The 25,866-nt window shown below is 44.5% G+C and overlaps 2 protein-coding genes across 2 annotated transcripts in view; both read right to left on the minus strand.

The window, feature by feature from the left end:
- Window positions 1–645: 645 nt before the first annotated feature.
- CACNG1 (calcium voltage-gated channel auxiliary subunit gamma 1) lies at window positions 646–10,123 on the minus strand. Its single transcript, XM_030506392.1, has 4 exons — window positions 9,883–10,123; window positions 4,047–4,121; window positions 1,783–1,920; window positions 646–1,036 (listed from the first exon to the last, which is right to left on the minus strand). Exons 1-4 carry the CDS (start codon window positions 10,121–10,123, stop codon window positions 810–812), a joined length of 681 nt encoding a protein of 226 aa, XP_030362252.1. The 3' UTR covers window positions 646–809.
- A 4,708-nt stretch (window positions 10,124–14,831) lies between these two features.
- Window positions 14,832–25,866, minus strand: part of CACNG4 (calcium voltage-gated channel auxiliary subunit gamma 4) — a 43,202-nt gene continuing 32,167 nt past the window's right edge. Inside the window, exons 2-4 of the mRNA XM_030506378.1 lie at window positions 25,178–25,261; window positions 20,053–20,193; window positions 14,832–19,204 (exon numbers count right to left, since the gene is read on the minus strand). Of these exons, the coding sequence (XP_030362238.1) occupies window positions 18,666–19,204; window positions 20,053–20,193; window positions 25,178–25,261 (764 nt within the window). The 3' untranslated portion in view covers window positions 14,832–18,665. The remainder of the gene's footprint in view (window positions 19,205–20,052; window positions 20,194–25,177; window positions 25,262–25,866) is intronic.

Below are 25,866 nucleotides of genomic sequence, written 5' to 3' on the forward strand. Positions count from 1 at the left end.
GTCATTCTGGACCTAGCAGAATTTGATGGGCCGCGTGATTCATCCATCAGTCATTTTTCCAGAAAATCATGCTACTGGAAGATTATGCTTTTTATTAAAGGAAAATATCACTCTTAATGTTCAGTACTTTCTGGCTTTGCTATCAAAGTTGAAGCACATCAAAAAACGTATCTTGCAGGGGTTTAGTGCTTAATTCAAAAGAATGGAACTGCAGGGTGTAAGCTTGTAGGAGAAATTTTTATCCCAATGCTAGGCAAAGTTTTTGGTTTGTTTCGGTGTTTTTTAATCCCATATTTTAACAGTTTAATAGAACAGCATAAGGATCTCCAAGTTATTCCAGAGTGGTAAGCTCACCCTTCTTAGGGAGGAAGAGGAGTACATCATGAACATGGAAACAGACACCCCACAGAGCTACAATTTCTCACTGTCTCTCTCTAAGTGAGGCATAAAAGCCCAATATACACCCAACTACACCAAACATCATCTCTCTAAGAAAGCTGTTTTCTCTGTGGCACGAGCTGTCTCACACAGAGATTTTCTCCCAGCTGCATCAGGACAGGGTTCCCCAGATTGTCACAGAGCAGTGGCATTCACCCACCACCTACCTGATGCTGAACCCTCTTTCTGCTTTCTTTAAAAAAAGGCAGGGGGGGGAAAGAAAGAAACAAAGCAATAATTACATTGAACACACCTTGGTTCAGTAATGACTTGGTTACTGGAGCCCACATTGGATAGTGAGGCCCAAATATGTTAAAAAATACAAATCTTTTCACAACACTTTCTGGATTTGCCCATGGGTGCTGGGAACATCAGTGCTCCGGTTCTGCATCCATGCAGGTCTCCCATGGATTCCGGGGGAACCGAGGCAGCGCGATCAGGAGGAGGGCAATGCCACAGATGAAAAGCAGGACGAAGGAGGCACAGGCACAGGCAAAGGACCAGGAGTAACTATACTCGATCCAGACCGTCTCCTCGCTGTCGATCATCCTCTTCACGGATTGTCTCATGACTTCAACAGAGATGATGATGCAGAGACCTGGAGGACGATAGGAACACCGGGTTGAATAACCAGCTGTCAATTTTGCATCCTTAATTAATCACCTCATCTGCCTTTTTGCCTACAGGAGCTGCAGTGAGATTCACAGGTGAGTCATTGACTTCAGTGTTTGAAGGAACCAATGCTGTCAACTGCTTAGAGCTCTGCTATCACCCAGGCCGTCCAAGTCAGCTGGTGTCTTGTTGAGTGTGATCTTTTAGGCAGGATTGGATAGGAAAATCAGTGGTGGACGAATAACTGCATTCCCTAGGGAGCTTTTCCAAAGGTTGAGTAAGATTTTTACTGAGGTGACAATTTGCACCTCTGTCTTTCACTCATTGCGGCATGTCAGGGTGTTACTAGCTCGTATAAAACTGCAGCCTTCATGGCTGGGGGAGACAACTGTGTATTTTGGGCCTGAATATGCTGTTTCTTTGGCTTGAGTCTTAATAAATGAGGTAGAATAGCGTACATCCCTCATTTAGGCTTGGGCTGGTGCTGAATATGCTAGAATACCCCTTTTAAACGTAGTTGGAACAGACAAGCTGCTGGGTAATGCTTGTTGAGTAGAATGCTTTCAGAGCTCTTCAGCTGGAGTATCACACAGGGACTTGTAGCCTGACTGTGGCTGGGAAGAAAATGCCAGTTTCAGGGTGTTTTAGAAGTGTCTCCATCCTCTCAGGACCTGAATGTCTCTATGCTGTCCTATGAACTGAGTGCAAGTGTGTGAGCACCGAGCCTCCTACCTGCAAAGGTGTAGAACATGGATGCTGGCTTCAGCAGATAGTCCCTCTTCTTCCTGAAGGATAAAAGGACGCAGATTGTGCCGATGATGGCAAAGCCAACGCTGAAGATGGCAATGGCTGCAGCTGAAATGCTGTACTCTGCCAAAGCAAAATAAATACCAAACAATGCAAACGGATGCAAGTTCTGAGCACGCTTCCATCAGCTGTGGCGACCGCAGTAGGTCACTTTGAGAAATACGTATACTTCTGCTGCTATAGCAAGGTGGCTCTTGTGAACTGAGTTTTTCCCTCAGATAAAAGCAGGGGCAAGTGTTGGCCGTGTATCTGCTGAATGTGAAGGGTACAAAAACAGAGCAGGAGAGGGAAACACTTTCTGAACACTTACTGAAAGAGCAAATGGCACCAGAATTGGTTCTAAGAAGCTCTGGGCTGGAGTTGTTTTAGCTCTGATGCATAGATGCTATTGTTGAAGCCTTTCTGGAGTCTGTGCTCTCACTTCTTCCATCACCCCACACTCTGTTCTCAGAGTGAATAGGCAGCCTTACGCTATGTTTATTCCATGCCTGTACAGCAGAGCCCTGACAAGGCCCTTGCAAATGGTGCTGATGTTGTACGATGCAGGACAGCTGTGTCCTCCATGGGGCTCAAAACCTGAGCAGCCAAAGCAGGCAGGAGGCCAGAGGTGAAGTGTTTGCATGGCACCTCTTTAATTTACCTTTAGTTCTCCTTTAAGCCAGCGATTTCCAGCTCTGTGGAAACCCAGCTTCTTCAGAGCATAGGATTAAACCCTCCATAAAGTATCCTGGTTTTTGCTAAGCCAGCTAAGACGTGTGCTGGACGCTTCCCCCAGCTGACTTCAGTGCCTGAATGGAGGGGAAGAATTGCTAATTGAATAATTCAGGCCTTCATTTACATCTTGCATTCGTTTTCAGATTAGTTTAATATTTAACACACGCAGCCATGAGTGAGCGTCAGAGCGCCTGGTGATATTTGCCTTTCAAGCCGTTAAAATATAGATCTCCCAGGCAAAATCGTGAAGGTTTTGCCTGTTACTAATTACCTCCCATCAAAACGTAGCTATTTCTGTGGAGGGGAACAGCAGATCACTCTTTGTTCTCACTGCTTTTCATACCACTGTTTTGTTATGGTTTCCTTCATGTTTGTCTTTCCTAGGTGCTGGAAGTGCCCGAAACAGTTTGTTTCCATGTGATATCTTTTGCTGGGCTTAAGCTTTTTCTTTTGCTTCAAAGAAAAGAAGTTCTTCCTGATTCTTTTTCTGACATGACCAAGAAGGCATTGGGTGTGTTTTTAGCTCAGATGGCTGGATTTGGTAGTATATAAATGAGCAAAAGCAGGTAGCTCCCATATATGCTCTTGTAGCCACTTAGAATTTCCATTCTTTCCTGTCTTAGGAAACTGCTCATTTAAGAAACCCGTCTGCAGTGTTTTCCACCATTATAATTTTCACTGCAAGAAAAGCAGATTGTTTAATAAGTGTCATGAGATCATCTGCTCATGTACTCCACAGTAAAACATGTTGTGTGGCAAATTAGAGTGGAATTTGCCCTTATTGAGAGCACAAGGAAGAGAGAGAAGCATGTTAGGTGAGTGCTCAAAGTATTGGCTTTATCAGGGACTTATTAGAAATGTGAAATTTACCCAAGTTTTCCAACTCCATGCTCTGAAAACACTGGCTCTGTGGTTTTGTAGGATTTCTGTTCCTTCCTTCCGTTGATTGCTCTGTTTTTACACGGCTTCCATATAAAATCAATATGAAGCATAAAATTCCTGCAGGTCTTCACAGAGTCTATGTACTTCTTTTCAGGGTCAAGATGCTGTTTGGGGTATGATTTATTCACTTAGATTTCAGTAACGTTTTCTTCCTTCGATGGCAAAGGCTCAGGGTATTGTGGATAATATCAATGTTCTAACGTCATTTTTATGCTGAAAAGACTTTTTGCAGTTTTCCTATATATTGACAGTGTTATATATTTGTGGGACAGCTTTCAGTAAAATCACACTTATGAGTGTGATCGTACATAAAAGCTCTTCCCATGAAGTTGGCATTTGACCTTGTTCAGAGCATTCTCCACATTTTTCACAGCTGATGGAATCTGATAGGAATTTCACTACTGCTTTTAGTGGGACCAGGGTTGAACCCTCATTTTGGGGACCCCTTTACCTTAGACCTTGTGTGCACCTCATACAACGTTATGAGGTTGCTCATACAATGTTAAGAGAATATTTTTCAGCATCATTCTTACCTTTCTGGGTGGTTACTTCAAATATCTCTGAGCTCTGTCCTGGAGTGAAGTGCTTGAAGTAGGAGCAGTTGTGTTCTGAAAGAGAAAAGGAAATGTAATTTTGTGTGCTTGGAAATCTTGGATTAAATGTAGTCAAACTGAATTTGCTTTTTACTGATGTATCAAATGTGCAGTGTTTTTAAGGTTTCTTACCCTTAGTGATACCAAGAAACTGGAGTTGGATCTGTTGTATTCAGGAGCAGATAAGTGGCACGCCAGGCCAGGCCACCAGCTCCAGCGTGGACAAGGCTGGAGCCCCTTCTGATGCCTTTTGTGGGCTGTTCCCTCTGAGGGCTTTGCACACCAATTGGTCATCTATTGAAATGTGAATGACAGACAAATTTTCCTCATTCTGCCTTTTCCCATCACACATTTCTGTTTTTCTGTGTAACTGTGTTTCCTGGTGATGAGACCTGCCGTGCCCAGAGCTGAGCTGGCGTCTCAGCTCTCCTCTCCTTGCCACTGCAGATGCAATCCATAGTGGCATTGCCCCATTGGCCATGGGAGTGTCACCACTCCTGTGGTGAGCTTGGTCTCCAAAAAGGGAGGATGGAATGTCCTCATCCCCTTCTCCCTCCTGGCTCTTCCCTCCTCCAGCTCACAGACCCCTGTGTGGCAGTGGCTCGTGGGGGGAGCAATTCAGGGGTGTCACCACACTATGGGGATCCCATAGATGAAGATGCTGCAATGCACATGGTGTTTTACTGCAATAGGGACACTAAGGGCTTTTTTTATGGCTGTCAGAAAAATAAAGGTAAAAGCTGTCTGAAACCACAACCAGTTGTCCAGGGAAGACTGATCAAAGCCGTAAGTCAAGGGCAAAGATGCTCTCACACAACCTGGCTTTACCAAAGTCCTCTCCCATCAGAGCAGCCTATTAATTTTACGAGATACCTGAGTTAGATGGATAGATAGTGGGAACTTTCTGAAGTTCCTCTATCTAGACTTAATGTGAGTGTGCTGCCAGGTATGTGGGGTATTATAGAGCGGATATCAAGTGTACAGGGATTGAGATTGTAGGGCAGAGGGATACTGGGAAGAGGGAATTTGGTAGCTGGGTCTCTCCGTGTCCCCAGTATTGCTTCATCCTCAGCCTAGCGAGAGTCAGCAGTGAAGGGGTGTCATTGCTGTCAGTAGATACAGGGGCAGCTTTCAGCCTCAGTGTCTCAGCAGGATGGAGAAGGGTCTGGTGAGGACCTGCTGACTGGAAGCTCTGGTAGCAGCAGGGTTAGGGTGGAGGGTGCTCTCACTGTTCATAACTCATTATTTAACTGAAGGGGTGTGGAGCTCGGAGTTGCTTGCCAGGAGTTTGGCTGGAAGGTGCAATTGCACTGAGTGGTGCCAGCTCTGATTGCTCTATTCTGCTGAGAGGGGATGGAGAGGACACAGCGCTGGCCCCAGCATCCCTCCTGCACCCCAGGTTGGGCTCCTTCAGATTGGGAAACTGTGCCAAGATCCCACGAAATACAGGCACTGCCTGCAGCAAGGGGCCATATTCTGAACACCAGCATATCTGTCCATTGAATAACAGAGTTAGCACCAGTTTCCAGGAGATGCTTTGGGGTCCTCTCCAGCATCCAGGCTGGGTCAGACTGCTGCAGTGCAGATCGGGGGGTAAATCTGAGCCAGATCCTGGGTGCAGGACCATGCAGGGTGTGCTACGTTTTGCCCGTGGGCATGTAGTGCATTTTGGTGGTTATTTACAGCTTTAATTTCTAGTGGCAAGAAGACACCAGCACACTGTATGTTACCTGTTGGGTCCTGTTCTCTTTTTTTATCATGTAAATGGCAGATGTTGGAGTTACTGATTCAAGGAGGATTCATTTTCTCTCTCCCAAGAGACAGGCAATTTCAAAGCAGCATTTTTGGGTCAGTAAGTGGAAGATTCCTTTGAGATGCTCTTATCTACTTAATTGTATAAGCTGATTTTTATTTAATGTGGAGCTTCTCCTTGCTGGAGACTAGGTTAATGTTTAGCTCTGGCATCTTCTGACCTGTTCTTTATTATCCTTGCAAACAACTGGAGGAAACATAGTTGAATTCAGACCTCTATCACTGAAATTGCAAATTGTGAGCCCCAGAGGGAGGTTGTGTGCCTCTGCCAGCGACTGAGCATCATGTCTGGTGATCCTAGTTTGGGGACCCTTTGGCTCCTGTGCTAAAGGGGAAGGAATGGGATGAAATGGGGATGCTTCATTTTGGTATTATCTGGTTTGTCTTTTGATTAATTCTATGTAAAGCCTGAACTCAAAGGTGTCCCCAGGCATGTTAACTGTACAAAGCCTAGGGCGAAGCCATCCAGACATGGTGTGACTGAGGACACAGCACAGCTTTGTGTCCATTGCAGGTGAACCAAACTGGTCCCCTCTCCAGGGGGTGAAGGCTCATCAGAGGGGGAACACACAAACTCTCCTTCCAGAGATGAAGGAAAAGGAGCTGCCCCCTGTGTCTTGTGGCTTATAGCAAAGCTCTGCCAAGGTACAATACACAGGGTTATCACAGAAGGGGGCTAGCTCTAGGGGAGGTGGTTTTATGTAAATGGCATTTATTGTGGGAAAATACAATTAGATTGTTTTGGGTGAAATGATATATTGTTTAAAGAGGCTTCAGTGCTCTGCTGAGCTGGGAATACCTGTTTCAAAAAGGCTCCTTGTTATTCAAGAGAACTGAGGCACTTCAATGCCTCCCTGGTGCCACCGTGAGTAAGAGAAAAGCCCATTTGTGTCACACCACATTTACATAATGGATAGGATTTAACATGGGTTCTATAATGGATGAAAACTGTGTGGCAATCTTTGTTTCTCTCCACCCCTAACCGCATTATCTCTGCCATGAGGTCACCTCAGCGTGCTGATGGGAACAGTCACCTGAACTGTGGTTGAACCTTGGGGGTCTGCAAGATGGAGACCTCATGGGGGAAGAAAGGGCAGAAAGGCCACGAGATGTTGGAGCCATGCAGAGTTTCAAGTGGCTGCTTCACCCATGAGCAGCGCAGTGACAGGTTGGGAAGGGGCTGGAGCCACCTTGCTCTTGAACATGAGATGGGGTTTTGTGGCAGGCTGGGTGGTTAGAAAAACATGGATTTTAATGTGATGTTTTTACTCGTGTTAAGTTTGGGAGGCAGGACCTGCTGTTGTGACTAGAGGAGGTGTTAAGGTGAGGGCTGAGCAGTGGAGGGGGCCAGACCTCACGCTCTGACCTGGCCAACAAGCCAGGAGAAGGCCTTTGATACACACTGAGTTATGGAGATGGTATCTCCAAATAGTTTAAATTCATACCAGTCTTGCAGAGTGAATCTCTTGTATGGAGACAACCCTGCTGATAATCCATTTGCTCAAGCACTTTTCCTCTCCAATAGCCTAAACTGAGGTTCCCATATTTACAAGGACCTATTTAACATGCCAGCAGCACACACAGGCTGTAGATCACCAGGTGCACCAGAGCCTACTTTGTAGGACAGCAGCTATACCAGAGTTACTAACAGTGACGGTGAACTCAGTTTACAGCCAGTAGTAAACTGCCGTGATGCCCACTGGCCACAGTTAAAAATGTCTCAGTATTAATCTGAATTTGCCTTGTTTTAACAGCATCTTTTTATCTCTGCAGCAGGATGCTGAACCCTTTCCGTTTTGTCAACATCCTCAGAAGCGCGCTGTAAAACCTTAAAGCCCTGCCTAAATCACAGCCCTGCTTTGTGGTCTGCGAGCCAGGGCACCCTCCCCATTTTGCACTCTGCTGAGCTCAAGCCCTAATAAATAACGTTAATTGTGCCATCCATTTCCTCCTTGGGGAGCGACTGTGAGTGGTTATTAATGCAGTGATAAATTCTTATATTTCTTTTACAATCCTGGCTGTAATGTCTGGTTATGCCTCATGATTTGCAGGAAAACCAGTGCCCACATCTGCTCTTTTACTGCATGTTCGTTCATTCACATTTTCTTGGCTGCTACAGGTTTCACAACCCTGGTGTTTCCCTGCTGACATCTCTTCCCAGAAGTGTGAAATCATTCTAACATGAGCAGTGGGGACACACAGCATTGTTTAGCAGACCGGAGCCATGGCTGCACTCCCCCCTTCCCCTTGCTGTGTTCCCTGCCTGAGTAAAACAGGGATATATTCATATTTATATATATTATATTATTTTATTATATTATTATATTATCATATTATATTATTATATTCATATATATAACATATTTATATAGATTATATTTTATATATATTATTTAAATTATAATTGCAAATTTCACCCTTTGAAACCTTGGATGCTGATTACAGGATATCACCCAAATCCCCATATATCTTTAAAACCTGGAAAACCACCTCTGGTGGGGGATGGGTGGCTCAGCCCCTCCACTGTCCCCCTGTTATTTGCTGTGCCCAGCAGAACGGCAGCACTGGGCTGTGATTGAATGCCTGTGCAAGCACATGCTGATGTCTGTCAAAGATAGTGGCTGCTTTCATGCTGCCCTCCCTGTGAATCTGCTTTTTGCAGACAGCTGGCTATTTATGAGGTTTATATTTACTCCACAGTTGTGCAATTTCCCTGTTTATCCACCAGTTTCTATTGTTTTTTCCTTTTGTGGGAGCTTTCCTCTGCACGCGAGGAGACGTACAGTGACAAATAGGTTTCTAGGCACATAAGTACCTTTGCGAGAGACATTAAGCATATGGATGACACACTCCCAAGTTTGGTTAGAGGCAGATCTGCACACTGAGGCTGAGCTCCTCTCTTCAGAACATGTAATTTGGCCAAGGAGATAAAGCATTGCAGTGATACAGGGAATATACAGCAAGCCCAGGCGGTCAGGTTTTTTCACAAGAAATTCTCAAATATGCCTTAACATCTATATTTCATTTCAAGCAGCGAGTCTAACATGAAGGCAATCCTGTTATTTCTGTTCTGGATAGCATCCAGTACCCGATCAGCCTTCTAAAAAAGCAGTGGAGCTCAGCCACGGAGGCAGTGTATTAGTGCAAACGGCGTGAATGTTGCTGACTTTGCGATCAGCGAAAACATAATGAGCTCCTTTTACCATGGGAATGGAATGGTCTTCCCGGAAAGCAGCCCTGCCTGTTCCCCCGCTACCCTCCCTATCGATTGTATTGGAGGAATCCGTGGTGGTGATGTGTGTGGGACCAGCCTGCCAACGCTGAGGTGAGGAGTTTCTCAGTGACTTGTTGAGAAATTGCTTCAAACCCAATTTGTGACTTTTTGTTTCTTTTGGAAGTTGGCAAAACATGCTGCAGGTCCCGCTTCCTCCCTGCCCTCAGGAACGGTTGTTATTAAAATAGCTCAAAGGCAACCTAATGCCTGCCATGAACTGGCTGTTTCTCCATAGCTAGCTGGATCTTTAGGCTTTCCAGATCCATATATGCATGGTGGACCCACAAATCCTGTTTCTTGCCTACTGCCATCAGCATGCCTGGGTGCTGTGGGACCCTTGGCTGATATTCAGCAGAATATCCCCCATCCCATGGGACAATTTCCCTCTGTGATTTCCACCATGTCAAATCCTCCTCCCCTTTCCCTGCTGCAGCCATTGTTGCACAGGAGGCTCAAATATGGTCACAATCAGATGTGCAAGGCAACATCATGCACACTTATAGCAAGGGGGATGACAACAAGGTGTGTTTGCAGATCAACATGAAAACAGCCCCATGCAGCCCCATGCCAAACTAAGTGCCACGGGATATGGACCCTCTTTTCCTTCTGCCATGTCCTGCAACCTCCTAAGCAAAGCCTGGCGTGACCGCCTGGTGTTTTCTCCCATGTGCTGGTGTGTTGTTCACGTACCTCCTGGCAGGCTTATTGGCCCACAGGCCTTCTCTTTGGGGTCTTGATCATGCATAAAAATCCTCTTTGTACAGAGCCGCCATAGCCCGAAATGAGCCGCTTCACAAGTGGCATTGTAGTTCTCCACTTTGGGGCTCAGCACAGCCCAGTGGTCCGTCACTACGGCTGCAAACAGCAGCGAGATGCCCACCAGGATCACGAAGAACGTCAGACGGACCTTCAGGGGTTTGCTCTCATCCATCCCGCTCCAGACTGGTGCTCCCAGCAGGTGATTCACGAGGTCTCCCCAAATCCCGGCTCATCCAAGCATTGGGAATGTCAGCAGGGAGAGCGGGATGGCCACCGGCAGCTGCCGGGCTGTGTCAGCTGCGCAGAGAGGAGGCTATTAATGCACATAAGGAGAGCAGCGCCCGGCGGAGCTCGGCTTTCTGCCCCGTCCCACTGGGATTGTTTTGGATTCCCACGAGCCGGCAGGGCGGGCGCTCGCTCCGAGTCGCTTTCAGCCACCGTTCAAAGGCCATAATCTCTGGACTTGCAGCATGCCCAGAAATAGGCATTAACAGGACGATTAACTTTTCAGCGAGGTTACAAAAACATCTGTGTTTATACTAGTGCTGGGCCTGAGTTCAGACTGATCCTAAATAATTTAATAGCCCGGGAGCCTGCTCGCTGCACACCCGTGCCTTCAGCTTGTGACAGCCTCTGCAAGGAGTGCAGAGCTGGATGTCCCTCCAGAGCCCAGCACTGTGGGGTAAAGGAAGTGGCAAAATAAGCAAATGTCTTTATTTATATCTTTATTTTTATTTGTATATTATTATTATTTTAGTTATTTTTATTTTTACTATTTTTATTATTTTTATCCTTATTTTTGTTATAATTATTTTTAACTAACCTGAAGTATCCTGAGTAGTTGGGTTGATTTGTGTTTTGTTTACTCTTGCCTATATTTTCTAATGCAAAACCTCTCCAGCACTCGCTTTCTCGCCAGCCAGGTTTGCCTTGATGCCTATAGTAACTCCAGCACCCACCCAGCACATCCTTTCCTTCTTTGAGAAGTGCCTTCTGCCTCCCTGAACCCAGCCTCTCTCCTTCCCTTTGGTATTTCAACTGATCATAAAGCTAATTTGATGATAATGTCAGTGCAGAGGCCACTATGGAGATGATGTTACAATTGCAATGTCAAACTGAGGAGGGTGACAGTACCTCAACGTTAAAGAAATGACAGTGGAAAGCTGCAAATATCATGTTATTGTGTTGAGATAATGTCAAAGCTACTCCAGTCCTGCTTTCTGAACACCCCAATTTGATGCCAAAATAAAGGTGCAGACATGTTAGCTCAAATTAACGAGGATGATCTGAAGCAAGGAGTTATGGTGAAAGGGGAGCATGGGAAAAGGATAGGAAATAAGGAATAAGTTAAAAAATATTGATCCAAAATAACTGAATTGAAATATGACTTCAAGGGGTTAACATTACTGTGTTTGATGCGTGACAGGGCTGGCTTGGACACACTGGGGAGCAGGATGATGTGTCTGAACCCAGTACAACATCTAGCGCCCCGGTCCTGCTGGGGAGGTGGAGCCATGGGCAGGAGTGAAGGTATGTGGTGCAAAATGGGGGGAGAAAGGACTGAGGAGTGCACTGGGGCCACGGGGCAAGGCAGGGACCAGAGACCACGGGCATGTCCGAAGGAAGATGCTCACAGCCTTGTGTAGGACCGTGATATGCTGTGTTGGGGCTGGGAGAAAGATTAGAGGCTTACATTTAAACCAGAACCAAGAGTTCTCATAAAGTGGAAAAGCCTAAAGGGAACAGACTTTAAACCAGAAAAGGAATGCATTAAAAATGTAATGTCTTCTCTTTTGAAGTAGTCTTGTTAAATTTCATTAGACACCAGTCGATCTTAGGAGCTGCAGCCTGACTCTGCTTCCTTGCTGCTCCAAACTGCAGGTCCTCTGCAAGATGAGCAGAGGAAAGCCAGTGTGTGTTTGCAATGTGGGCACAAAGCGAGGTTCTGGCTGCTGAGGAAGCAAGTGCTAACGATCACACTTTAGACTAATTACAACCTGCAAGCACTGCAGGGGTGAGAGCTCACTAATTTGTTTTGTTGGTGTTGGTCTTTGTGTCTCCTCCAGTGTTGGCAAGAATCACGCGTTTTGTTCTCATTTAGGTCCTTAGTTCTGGGTAAGTTCCTCGGGTTTGGTTTTGTTTTGGGTTTCCTAATGATGTCCAGGAAGCAACTGAAATGCAATCAGAAGGGAGGAGTTCATCCTCCCCAACCCTGCAGGGCAGCGCTGGGAGTGAGAATGAGCTGCGATGAGCTTCAACTTGAGCAGCAGTGGCTTTCCCCAGACTGAAAACTCACATTACTGCAATGGAGGTTTAACACTGTCCCCAGCCCAAATAAAGTGACCTGCAGCCACCAGCCTATGGGAAAGAAAGTATTTTGTGGGGTTATTGCTCCCCATGGGCTCTGTGGGTTTGCTACATAAACTGATGCAGCTGCATCACAAGCATGCTGCTGCCTCCTACGCCCAGCACAGGCTCCATGCGGTTTTTGGGGGATGTTGGCAGGTATTTGGGGCTGCACTGCTTGTGGTCCCTGTAACTGCTGTGGCAAGAGCCAAAACGTTCTTCTACCCATGGGCTGAGGCTCTGTCCCCAACCACAGCCCTGTGTGGAGATGGAGTTGCCCTCCCTGGGGCTGGTGGGCTCTGTGGCTCAGGTGGGCATCTGACAAATACAGAAGCATAACTGATCTCTGGAGGAGCAAAGGACTAAGAGAAACCCCAGAATTTTTCTGCACATCCAGAAGCTCATGATACCTAATCCTCTACGAATGGTTCCTGCAGTCTCCCTGTGTCAGGTGGCAAGCATTCACATCTAAAAATCAATATCACATGAAATATAAACAGCCTATTCATGAGGACGTGTTGGGAAGCAGGGAGGGTTGTAATTAGTCACACTTTAGCAGCAATGAGAGACACAATTATGTTGCTCTACAGGAGAAAATGCTAAAGGAGGTGTCTCAAGACCAACTATTGTGTGGTTTCTCCTCTATCAGAGGTGCTGGCTTGGCTCTGCTCCCCAGCACTTGCATTTTCAGACGGGCCTCAGTATTTACCACAACCAGGTTAACCAAATTCTATGGTTCCCTTCTTGCAGAATAATGTTCTGCAGAAGACCCTTTCTAGGTGAGAATAACCCAGAGCAGAGGAGATTGCTCGATCTGCTCTCATCTCAAATGTGTTTTCAGCAAACAACTTTCTTCAAATGGGAGCTCCTTGGCAACATTTGAGCTCCTGAGCCTGAACTGCTCCAGAGTGATGAGACTACTGTAATTGCAGTTGGTCCTGCATAGATGATACCTGCGAGTACCACCAATGACACCCTCCAAAGAGAGGTGGTGGATGTGTCATCATCCCTGGAAACATTCAAGGCCAGGCTGGATGTGGTTCTGGGCAGCCTGATTTAGTTGAAGATGTTCTTGCTCATTGCAGGGGGATTGGAACAGATGACCTTTGAAGGTCCCTTCCAACCCGAACTACTCTGTGATTTCAAAAGCTCCCTAATTCTGGGGCTGAAATCCTACTGCCACTGAAGGCAACAGCAAAATGTGTGTGTGTGTTTTAGTCATTTTCATTTTTCAATAGACTCCCATGGGCATGAAGAGGAGACATGATCCTGCTCCACCAGGCACAGCCCAGCATCTGGATGTGCCTCCTGCTCCACCAGGCACAGCCCAGCTTCTGGACACGCCATTCCCACAGCCCATGGAGCGCAGGCAGGGCTGACCACCCCATCACTGTGTCTGATCCACAGTTCTCTTCCAATACGGAGCACCCGGCGTGCCGGTTCGGTAAGCGATCCCTTTCACTGCAGAGGAGCTGTAAGATGAGCTGCTTTGCAGACAGGTGCAGAACACTCCTCATTCCCTTTTATTTTCGGCACCTCCCATGTCTGTTAGTTTTCTTATTCCAAGGAAATGCCACATCCTCCTCACCGGACTATTTTCCCACTTTCTGAAGCCTTACATTTTGCTTCCCCCTCAAACAACATGGTGGTTTGATACATCCCTGTTCACAGCAAGGCAGCCACAGCTCTTGGGTCACTATTTACCCACAGACTTGCTCAGCAGTGTGGGAAAAACCTTTATTTTCGTTCAAGGGAATCAGCTTTGGGCTTGAGCTTTAAATGGCTCCTGAGGTTGAGAGACATTTGAAAAGGTGAATCCCTGCCTCCCTCCAGACATGCTGATTGATCATATGCAGGGGGAGAGGCTGATATACACAGGCAGTCTTCATCTTTAACAACAATCTGGAGGCTTAGGAACTTGGAAGATAAAGTTAAAAGAAGTATTTGAAGAAGAAATAGTGTCTGTGATACAGGGATGATTTGGCATGTCTGGGAGCAGCCAGAGGTTGCTGAACTGCTGGTTTTATGGTGGTGATCAGAGCAAGGCTTTCGTGGAGCTTTAGCACGCAGGGTTGAGCTTTCTTCAGGCAAAAATGGACAAGATCAGGGAGGGGAGGATGCTTGGAAGTGAATTCATGTGAAATCTCAAAAGGTGGAGGCAAAGCACAGGGTTAGGGCTAGCACTTCAGAAGACATTGGCTTATTTTTCTTGATGTTTTCTTTGCAGTGCCTCTGGCCACTATACCACTCTCAAACCAGGCGCTGAAACCAGAGTGTGTCTCATATGGGCCAAGTTTAAGCTGGAAACTAGAAGGCTTTTCTTAGTTTCTAACCCAAATGTTGTGAAGATAGCCTATTGTGGTGGTCTGGGGGACCACAAGAATACTTTTCTCTCCTTTGATATATTGGGTTCTAATAACATTCAAGTCTGCAATCAAAATAGGTAGAAATGTGGAAACAATAAACACAGAAATCTCAGCTCAGGGAATTTGGAAGTTAAAAATCTATATACCTTTCTCCACACAAAAAATCAATACATTTAAAATGGTTTATTTAAAAAGTAAGGATTAAGTACATTATACATGGTTGTGATTATACCAGTAGAACTGAAACACAGTGAAAATCACACTTTAGAACTGCAGACAGAAAGGTAACCTCAAGGGACGTGATATATTAGCCCTTGTGGATATGTGATCCATACAGAAAGAAAAGGAAATATAAAAATAGTTTACTGTTAGATGTACGGGCACATGAAGTGATTTCTCCTTTTACTCCTATTGTGTACGAGAAACTAGGAAGAGAGCTGATGATACACCTGAAACTTTGTTTCCTGGAAAATAGAGCCTGATCCCATAGCATTTTTTATTTAGGTCTGCTCTTACAGTATGTTACAGAATAATACCAAAAGACTGATTTTTGTGTTAATGATGTGATGATGGTATCTGCAGGCCTTGTTGAGAAATGGGGGCTAATTTGTTAGATGCTGTCCAGGGAAACCAAAAAGATGTGGAAGAACAGATGATTTTTATTCTTATCTTTTTTTAACTATCACTGAGTGGTTTCAAACTCTGAGCACAATCTTCTGTTCAGACAGATCAGCCATGGAGCAAGACACTGCTCATGGGCAGGAATGATGCGAATCTTTCAGTTTTGTCAGAATCAAAGTTTTTCACTGGAAATAATTCGGGGGAATTTTTTTTTTACTGGAATTGTTAAATGAAACAACATTTTTTCTTTTGCTTTGATTAAATTATTATTATTAAATTCTTATTAAATATTTAATTATTGTTATTACTGTGCTGCAATTTGACATAGACCATGAGTTTTAAATGACAGCCTCCATTCTCCCACAGGACAAAACCTCTGGTCCCTGTTATCTCCTTGTGCCTTTGTTCCCTGTCCATACCCTGTATCCCATGAGCATCCCATGAATACTTGCTCGCACCGCTCCATTTTCAAAGGTGCCTTCTGGAGAAGGACTCAGACTGAAGCAGGACATTGTGCTTGGCGAGCTGCTGAAACCAGCCCTGCTCTGGGGAGAAGGCTCTGGCAAAGAGGAACATCCCAAAACACTTGGTAAGACTCTTTTGTTGACATGGTGTAAAAATACCGCATGTGCCTCTGCAGGTCTGACCCGGGCTGTAGGAAAGCCTTGGGCTTTGACTGGAATCAGATGGTTGGTTTTAAACACATTCACTGGAGAATGATGATTAAAAGAACAAAACCAATGCGCGAAGCAAACCTCACACTGTCAACTTCCAGTTCAATGGACATGAGCTTAGAAAAACAGCCTATATCTAACTCCTGGTTTTAAAGGGAATGGTTTTATTCTTAATTACAGTAAACACGAATGAGGACTGATTTCTAACTATTAGTTTTATTAACACAGTGGGAAACAAATAGTTCTGGGAAATTGCACTTGAAAAATACATCGACTATAATTAGATGTAAATTAATTAGCACTTAGTATGACACACTAATGAGACAGAAGGTTGGTTTTTTGTTTTCATTGCAAACTTCTACTTCTATCATAGCTAATCAAAGTATTTGAATATTACGAAGTCTCAAAAAGTAGGAAATAATTTATTGTTTGAAAGCATAAAGATTCTTGTAAAAAAAACCTTTCATCAAGAACTTTAATAATTTTAGAACTCTTTTATGTTGTCCTAGCCGAAAAGTAGGTAAAAAAGTTTTCTCGTCTGCCTCTGAATTTTTTCTTTAAAAAGCTTGTGTAACATCTTTCTCCATAGTGTGTTGATACAGAAAGTAGCACAACATTTTCTACTTTTCAATTGTTCCCATCACTCATTCACTTTAGGTCTCAGAGTTCAGAGGTTTGAAAAAGGATCCCAGCAGAGTTTTAACCTGAATGGAAACTCTTAATAAGCAGGGATGAAGGCTCCAACCCACCTCCACCAAAATAACCATGTTGCTCTGCCAGGCCGAGGGCGAGGCAGAGCTTAACAGCGACTAGGGGAAGACTTTAGCTTACAATTGAGAATTGTGTCTTGGTTCTTGCAAGGAGAGAGGCTTAAGCAGGGTTTACCTGGAGGGGAGAAGGGATACAACTTGCTTTTTGGGTTGTTAAGGCAGCTCCTCCGGGATTTCTCTGGAGGACTTGGTTCCACTAGCTGAAAGCCTCGTATCCAAAACACCACTGAGTCACTGATGCCGTGGCCATCACAGGATGAATTAAGACTAAAGAGGTTTTAACAGTTTGGCTGAGATTTCCCACTACCGGTGAGCCATGTTTTCCAAATCATGACTTTTTTCTTGTCACCACTTCTCTAGTCTTCTGGTAGCAAAGATTTTCTGGCCAAAGACGATGGGTATATTCAAAGGAATCTACAGGAATTAGATGCTCCTCTCTCACCGCGCCTAATTCATCCAAAGGGAATTGGGCACCTCATTCTCATATGGCTTGGTCGAGTGGTCACTAAAATTAACATGAGTACTACTAAATTAAATTACCTTTGAGTCAGGCCCTCGAGCTTTGAGATTCCAAGCCTAGGTGTAAAAAATGAAAGCAGGAATTTGAAAGAAAAAGAATATTTCAGACTTTTTCAGAAACATACAGAAGCAAAGGGTACAAATTAGTTCCCCCCTTAGGTGATGCATAGAGTTGTCTGTGGGCTCTCTGCACGTCAGTAAATTCATCATTACAAAATAAATTAAATTAGATCGAACCATCGTTTCCATCTAAAAGCAACTATACCTTGCACCATGCGGCACTTATTCATAATAAAAAGAGTTTAATAAATATCTCATAAACGATGATTATTTTTGTTCTGGTTTAAAAAATACAAAGTTGTCATCCATTCTGTTAACACTCAGTTCCCATCGCTGCAGGAAGTTTTGCTAGTCCGAACGTATTAGCTTCTCATTTTCTCACGCACATTGCTTAGGTATCTTAGTTTCCAGTAGCGTTAGTGTTGCACTTGTGAAGCAGTAAGGAAAACAGGAATGCAGTCGCAGGGAACCGGCCACCCTGGCTCAGCTCTGCTTCTCACTCTTGCTAGAAGTAGTCTATAGGGGCTCCTGACAGACAGCACTCAGCACCTTGCCAGATCAGGCACTAGGGCTAGTCGAAATGAGAATTCAAGTTTTCTAAATGTTAGGCAAGAAATGATATTTGCAAATATGCTCAAGTCCCACCTACTTTAATCCTTCCCTTTTTAGGTGTTTCAGGATGCACCCACCCTCTTCTCCCCTACCTTCATTGCTCCGAGGGACGACTTACACCAGAGATGGGAGACCCCCATACACCCCATCAGGAAGTCTGTGATACTCAGCATGCGGGTGCTCTATGGTTTCAGTAGCACAGGTCAGTTTTAGAAAGTGTTGCCTTCAAAAATATTCCCTTTTTTCCTTTTTTTTTCTTTTTTTTTTTTCCTTTTTTTTGGAAAGAAGCAAAGCTTATGCTGTGTCAAAGGGAAGTGGCTCACTTGAGGAGTAGTTCGTATTCATCCTTGGGCTTGGTTATAAATTATATTTGCAAGTTCATATTAAGGGATTTCAACATTAGAAAAAAAGAAGTAGTACAACAATTTCTCTGTAATCCTTTAAAACACACTGGTGGCCAGTCCTTTGCAGTTTCTCCAAGACTTTGTACACACTACAGAAGTGCAGGAACATGAACCGCCTTCATCTTGTGACACCAAGAACTGAAAGAAACAAACTCCGAATAGCTTCAAAAAAAGCTACGAGCGTGTAATATCATTATGTTGGTCCAAAGAAACTCCACTTGCTACCTCAACACATGCCACAATTCAAGAGGTGAGAGGGTATTTTAACATCGCTCCTTCTCTTTCATGACCGATCCATTCTGTTTCGGTATTTCTTCAAAACGCACGGGGAAGGAAGGTACTTCAAACAGGTGTCGTTCTCCTGTTGACCATGTTGACATGGAGTCCTTCCTTAAATTCCTTCTGAAGGAAGTTGTGAACCTGCAGAAAACTGGCTTCTTGGTCTGCGTTGTAGCTGGCAGCTGTTGTAACCTTCAAAGGCTCTCTGGAAAGAGTGTACATGGAAATCTCATTCATGGGAATGGTGCTTGCTATCTTCATGCCAACTGGAGAAATGTCTCTAGATGGAGAAGGTTCTGTAGACCGAGAACTGGATCTGGACCTCCGCCTCCTGTACCTGTAACTTGGCATCCTGGCATAAGGAGAACTGGAAGAAGTCTTAAGGAATTCCCTCTTGGTCTTAAACCTCAGCTCTTTGTTCTTCTCAATATAAATGTTCACAGCCAGAACACCTATGGTTTCAGCCACGATGAAAGACAAGGCTCCAAAATAAAAAGACCAACCATAGTTGTAATGGTTCTTTTTGTCCTCATCTCGTTTGTCACTTGGGTCACCTGTGTTGCTTGATATGTAGACAATGATCCCTATGATATTACTTAGTCCTAGAGAAAGAAAAACATAAATCAGTGGTTATGTGCCTGGTAAGATAAAACTCAAGCCATGTTACTTTCTGGACCTGAATAGTTCAAAGACTATTACAAGGAAATTTTATTACATTTATTTACTCTTCCATCTATCTCAAGGTTTCATTTATTCTTGAAAAACAAAGAGCAGATCCACATCTGGGTCACATATGCTCGCGTGGATGTCAAAATGTTCATCAGGATTTATTCCCACCTCTTCATTGCCATGGTTGGGAAGAAGTAGCATTTGGGTGCTCGCTAATATTGTTAGTGGGATTCTAACATTCAGGATAATAATAAAAATACATTTTGAGCTCAGGGCTATGGCTGTTCACCTTGATCAAGATAAGTTCTCTTCCACCTTGCTGAATTTTCATCTATATGCAGCATGCTTAATCCGAGCTTCAGGGAAAGCTATTAACAATGTGGCTGACTCTCTCCGATGTTTCTAGCGTGAAAAATGGGCTCACCTATCATAGATGAATATTTTCTGCCACCATAGAAAAGAAAAAGGCCCTGGATGTAAGAGATGCCTGATTCATCTAATGTTTAATACATTTTAAATAGTGCAAAACCTGCTTGTTAGTGAATTTAGCTTCCTTTTGCAGGAAAACTAAAAGCTTTTCTAGAATCTACTTATTCTAGAGCTTCAAAACCATGCTTTTGTCTGGAGGAATTTGCCTAGTGTGATGTTGTTAGTGCCCTCAATCCAGAAAAGATGTTTATATTTTGTATGGCAGGGAGAGAACTGCCAACAGGCTTTTCCACAGTCCTTTTCAGTTTAAAAAGGCAGCACTTCTTAAGGACTCAATTTAAGGGGAACATACCTGCTGCAACAAAGAGAATCCCAGCGCTGAGAATAATGTTGTTTTTGCTGTTGTAAATCCTTCCTGCTCCGACACAGAGTCCTCCCAGCAACAGCAATATTGTGCTTAGGATGGGGAACACACTGGAGGCACGGACAATGCCTGGAGGGGAGATAGGTAGAAAACCAAGACAGACAGTAATCATTTCAGATGTCTCCTTGGGTGCAAGTATAGAGATTACAAAATCTCAAAACCTTTGGCTTTTGCTGGAATTATCACTGATTCCGCATTTCTGGGTACATTTTTGGGACCCAGTGCCATGGGTAGGTGGTCAATGTGGCATGGATGCTCTTAACTGAGTAGCTTAAATCTCTTTTTCCTAGATTGTCCAGAGTTATCACCATTATCTGAAGCCACCATACAGAGCATCTGTGGCAAAGCATGAGGTAAGTGACAGCATCACACAGGGAGCAGCAGTGAAAAATTCATGAGCTGGCTATGAACCCTACGTTTGGGGATGGCTTCAGCAGACAGATCTGTTCCGTGATACATGCACAAGGTGAGCAAATTACGGCTCTTGAAGTCTGCAGCATTTGCGTTGCCAGTGAGCACAGCTAATAACCCCTTTTTCTCTTGTTGAATATTGAGGCTGTTGAAACCTTTCAGATTGTTAAGGGAGAAATTTCAACAAGTGTGTCTCAGATGTTTATGTTTAGTTTCCTGACAGCTAAGTAGAGTCATTTAAAATTCTGTATGCTCCAGTCCATTCACCAGAATGGGCTATAAAATCCCTGAAAAAAAGATTTAAACCACCACTTCAATCCAGCTTTCGAAGTCAGGTCACTACAAGACAAAGCAGCAATCGAAAGGGAAGTGGCAGGGAGGGAAGAAAAAGGCTGAGAGAAAAATAAACAAGCACAAGGAGAGAGATGTCTGTATTGTAAAACCAAAGGGGTGAAAGCTGGTAGGCGTTCCTGAAAGGCAGAGCGAGGAAATGAGTTATATTGTTGGAGAGAGAGAGGATTTTGTTGAAGAAGGGGAGATAAGGTGCTGAATACTGCTGTGGAAAACAGGATTGCCCCAAAGCTGGGGACAGTGGAGAGGCAAAGGTGCAGAGGAGAGTCCCATCAGGGTGAGCGGGTGTCAGGGCATGGGGTTGCCCAAGGTGAATGGGGGTCAGAGGCTGCTGTCACAGGACTGGGTGCACGGAGAGGAGCAAACCTCCATCTGGCCATATCTGCTGCTGTGGTGCCATTCCCAGTGCGTGCTTTCCCGGGTGCCATCCACCAGCAGTGCCCGTTTCCCAAGGAGAAACAGCCAGATGTTACAGCTGATGCTTTCTCATTTTACTTTTGATGGCCGCGGCGTTCCCGATTCAGTGAATTGCTTCCTAACGATCCCCCTGGTAACCGGTGGCAAAACTCCCACTGACTGCAAAAGGGACAGGGCTGGGCATTTACTGTGCTTTTGTGAGTGATTCAAAGCCCCCCAGGAGCCCCGGCTACGGGCCCAGCCCTCATTAGGATGGTGCAAACACAAAGCTAAAAGGACAGTCCCTGCCTGGGAAGCTTATGCCTGTATCGATCTGCAACAGCGAGGAAAGTCTGTCTCCTACCAAAACTGGCAATGTCGCTGCACGTGTCCTTTACAGACAGGGCATTTTCTAACCGGATCTAAACCCAATTCAGTCGATGCATTACTATTCAGACAGTGTCTTGCAATAATTGGCAAATCCAAGCAATGAGGGTGTAAGGTTTCTAATCAAAGCCTGTTGAGTGGTGAGAGCCTGTTCTGTTGTCCTGGGTGTATTCCCACGTGTGTGGTATGAAGTAATAGTGCTTTGACCTTTGGGTCAGTTTTTAAAGTCAATTATTAGAAACAGATTCAATGTCATCTCTGTGCTGCTGGACATGAAGGCACCCCAAATCACTGTCTGCCTGTTAGTGTCCTGGCACAAGGCAGCATGGCTTTAAAATCTACTGTGGCCCACCCTTTCTGGCTGTTGTTTCCTCTATTTTATGGTCATGCTGTTTATAATGATTTCAATTAAATCAAAGAGCTTTCCTAAAATGCTTCAGTGATATCATCGGAAGGAACTTGCCAGACATGCCAAATATAGGGAGTGGGTTGTTCTACTTGTAGCAATGATCTCCAGAGATAATTTTTCTACAGTCAAATTAATATGAAGAGAAAGAAAATTAATATGAATTAATTTTATTCACATTTATTTGTAATTAATTAATATGAAGAGAAAGAAAACAGTGTTCTCTTCCTGTAGAGCTCTACTGTATATTTTTTCCTACAATGTGTAGCTCTGGAATTTAAAAGGAAACTCATAGGTACCATGTAGAATTTACATATGGCTCCTGATTCTCGTAATAAAACGACAGCACATCAAAAACCATTAAGACAATCTGATTTTTGCTTTCTCCCCTGATTTTTTTCCCTTGTTTACCATCCTGTCTGTTTACATCGGCTGCTCTGCACTGCTATGCCTTGTGACACCTCCTTTGGTGAAGCACTGCAGCGTACCGCGCTGCTCCTCCCCATGGGGCTGTGAGCCCCAGTGCTGTGCTTGTGCTTTTATTCTCCTCCAAAAGGCAGGAACCAAGCAAACAGCTTTAAAAAGGGGATTCTATAGCATGTGGGAAAGAAGTGTATGAATGTGCAGACATGCCCTGGAAACGGGCTCCCCCTCCTTATGGCTGCGCTTTTGCATCGCAGTAGAGCCTCACACACGCACTGAGGATGAGTATGGCTGAAATCTCTTCTTCTGCAAAGTGAGAGGTGCATGTGCTTCATGCAGTGCTGGGTTGGAGCAGCTTGGTGTCCATGTGCTGCAGAAATGCAGGAAAGGGCAGAAGCTGGAGCACATGCCTGGGGTTGGGTGATGCAGGCACCAGCTCTGGGGACTGCATGGACTCTCTGGGCATGGCAGTGGTACCCCTGCCACTTGCTGGGGCTCTGCACAGCCCTAGTGAAGGGGATGATTTTAGACATCCAGATTGGTGTGTGTTGTCATAAGGAAGGTTCAACACAAGGGATCTTGTTTGAGCTCTTCTGCACATGCTAGTAGTCACTGCGGCTGATTCTCACTTGGTTTTGCAGGGAGCAGCCTAAATACCAAAGGGCAAAATCCAAACTCCTGCTCCTACCCACGCCCTGGACCAAAGACTCCTAAAATTGGTCCTTTTTCACTGATTTCAATAGGCTTTTGAACCAGTGCTTGATTCATAATGTTTACATTTATCCGAAGCCTCTTTTAGAGTGGTCACTGTGGAGCAGGCTCTCATGCTGCTTTTTCAGGAGCACCAGATGAACACAGCATTGGCACATTTGTCTAAGCCAGACAGGAACAATAAGGATTACCCTCAACATGGCCCTCTGAGAAACTTGTGCCAAAAAATGGCTAAAGAACATGGTGAATGATACAGAGACAGGAGATTGCAAAAGTGTTGCACAGAGGGCAAAAATGGGACAGAATGTCTCACGTCTCCTTTGAAACAGGATGCAAATATCCGCCTGTCTTAGACAATGATTCGATACCTATTACATGTACATATGAGCTCATCTTTTCTGGATTTAGATACATAGCCCTTTAGTAATCTCTAAATCAACGGTATGCATTTTAAGTGGAGCTTCAGTTTTTCTTACAAGAGTTAAGCAGAGGAGTCTTGTTATCTGTGCAGACGATGTGAGGATGAGCTCTCCTTTGTGGTGCTCATTTTGCAGGAGAGATACAGGGTTGGACCAACTTGTTTTTAAGATCTGTACTTAGTCACTTTTGAAAACAGCTTTTAGGAACACCCGTCACAAGTACACTTACAACCAATTTACCAATCTCATGTCTTACTGCAGAGCTGTAGACTGTTTTTCCCAGTTCTCCCTTCTCTCCAAATCAAGAAGGCATAATATGCTTTTATCAAGATGCTACTTAATTCCTCATTCCTTTACAGGCCTTTTATTAATGATGTTTGTTTCTTAAAGCTGACTTGGCACCCATTTAACATTAATTCCAAGTCTTTGTATGAAAGATAAATGCAGCTGTGCTCACACTCTGCTACCCTGCCTTCGCCTGAGCAGTGAAATCATGTCAGTGAAGCACTATGACTGATCTAAATCGACAAGAGTAAAGAGCAAAAAAATCTGGGTTTTCTGGTAAAGTGTCCTTTTTGGAGATTGATATTTTCTTCTTGTGTTAGTAACTAGAATTTGTTTCCCAGAAGTGAACAGAAGGGCAGAGTGGTTCTCTAAGTGGTGTTTTAGGTAATTAATAGCAGTGTAATTGAGAAGTGTTTTGACTTGCTGGGTGTATCAGCCATCAGCTCGTTCATTGCTCCCTGAAGCTTTCCCAATGCCTTGTGAACTTTCTCTGGTAAAGAGCACTGCTTTCAGCTTGGCTGGCCAGCTCTTCTGCTCAAAAGGAACAGTGAGGCTGGGCGTCCTCTGTGGAGGGGGAAATCTAACTCAGACTCTGCATGTTCCAAGACTTCCCATCAGCTGAGCAAATGGTCATCTGGAGGAGCTCAAATGATCTCCCTTATTTCAAACACCAGGTTGGTGGATGAAATTACTTCCATGGCAGATTACACACCAACACAGAGCAGCAATGGCTGGCTCTCCATGCAGGGAAGCCACCGCCCATGTTCATGCTGAGATTTTGCTGTTAGCTGCAGAAATTTCAGCTTCCTTCCTACAATGCAGTAATTTCACTGCAGGGGGAGGTGGCTCAGCAGCTGCAAAGGATGAGGCTTGCATAAGGGTTGGGTTTAAGCATTAGGAAATTCTTAACCCACTCCTCAAACTGGTTTTGATACCCTAATCGGATAAATACTCGCTCTATAAAATATCCTCACCAATCTGGGAACGATGGCTGTAGTTTTCATTCAAAAATTTTCCATTTATTTAGAGAACGGGCACCACAATCATGAGCATTCCACTGGCTGAAGGAAACCCCTGAAATGGAGATCTCCAAGGGTCATGGTTGTGCCAGGGGCAGCGTGAATTGGGCATATATCACCACTGCTCTGTACCACCCAGTTTGGACCAGTCTCTCACAGTGAGTAAGACTTGTTTCCACTCTACAGAATAGAAACCCAGGAACATCTCTCTGGCCTCTGTGTATTAGGTATTACTTTTCACTTACGGAGAAGGTATTCTGAGCTGTCATGGTCATAGTCATTGTCTTCAGGGAAATGGTTGATTCGGAAGCAATGTCCTTTGTAGATTCCTAAATGAAAAGAAAGCAAATGTAACATGTAAGGAACAGACCCAGGTAAATGCGCTTCTCTCAGCTCTGTTTTGTTCCCTTTTCCTCCCAGGTTGTGTAAGCAAATTATTCTCCTGTAGGGTTGGTCACAAACCACCTCTGATGTCATGATTTTTGGGCAGATCGGGCTGAAGCCTGGCTGAAGGAAGGGAGAGCCAGTATTTCTGGGCTCTTTTCTTCAGTCTGCCACTAATACAGTTCTCTTGAGATTTTAAATCTCTCTGTGCTTTATCGGCACTGTGCTTATCTTAACAAGCACACTGAGTTTGCAAAGCTTCTTTCTGTGCCTAGAGTGACTGTCACTCTGGGATGGTGGTCCACAGCAAAGCCAAGTACCAATCTAGCTCCCATCACCCCTCCTGTCTCGTCCCCAGTGAAGTGCTGTCTTCTCTTATCAGAACTGGTAATTGTTGAACTGTCTGAGGACTCTTCAATTACTCTCTAGGCTTGGAAAACAAGTCCATAAATTTCCTCCTGCTACAATTTAAACCCGTATGTCCCCCTCAACGTTGGCTCAGCTTTTAATGGCATATTTGTTTAGTTAACTGGGAGCCTGTGCAGTAAGT

The sequence above is a fragment of the Strigops habroptila genome, chromosome 14, assembly GCF_004027225.2.
Source record: "Strigops habroptila isolate Jane chromosome 14, bStrHab1.2.pri, whole genome shotgun sequence".
Lineage (NCBI taxonomy): Eukaryota > Metazoa > Chordata > Aves > Psittaciformes > Psittacidae > Strigops > Strigops habroptila.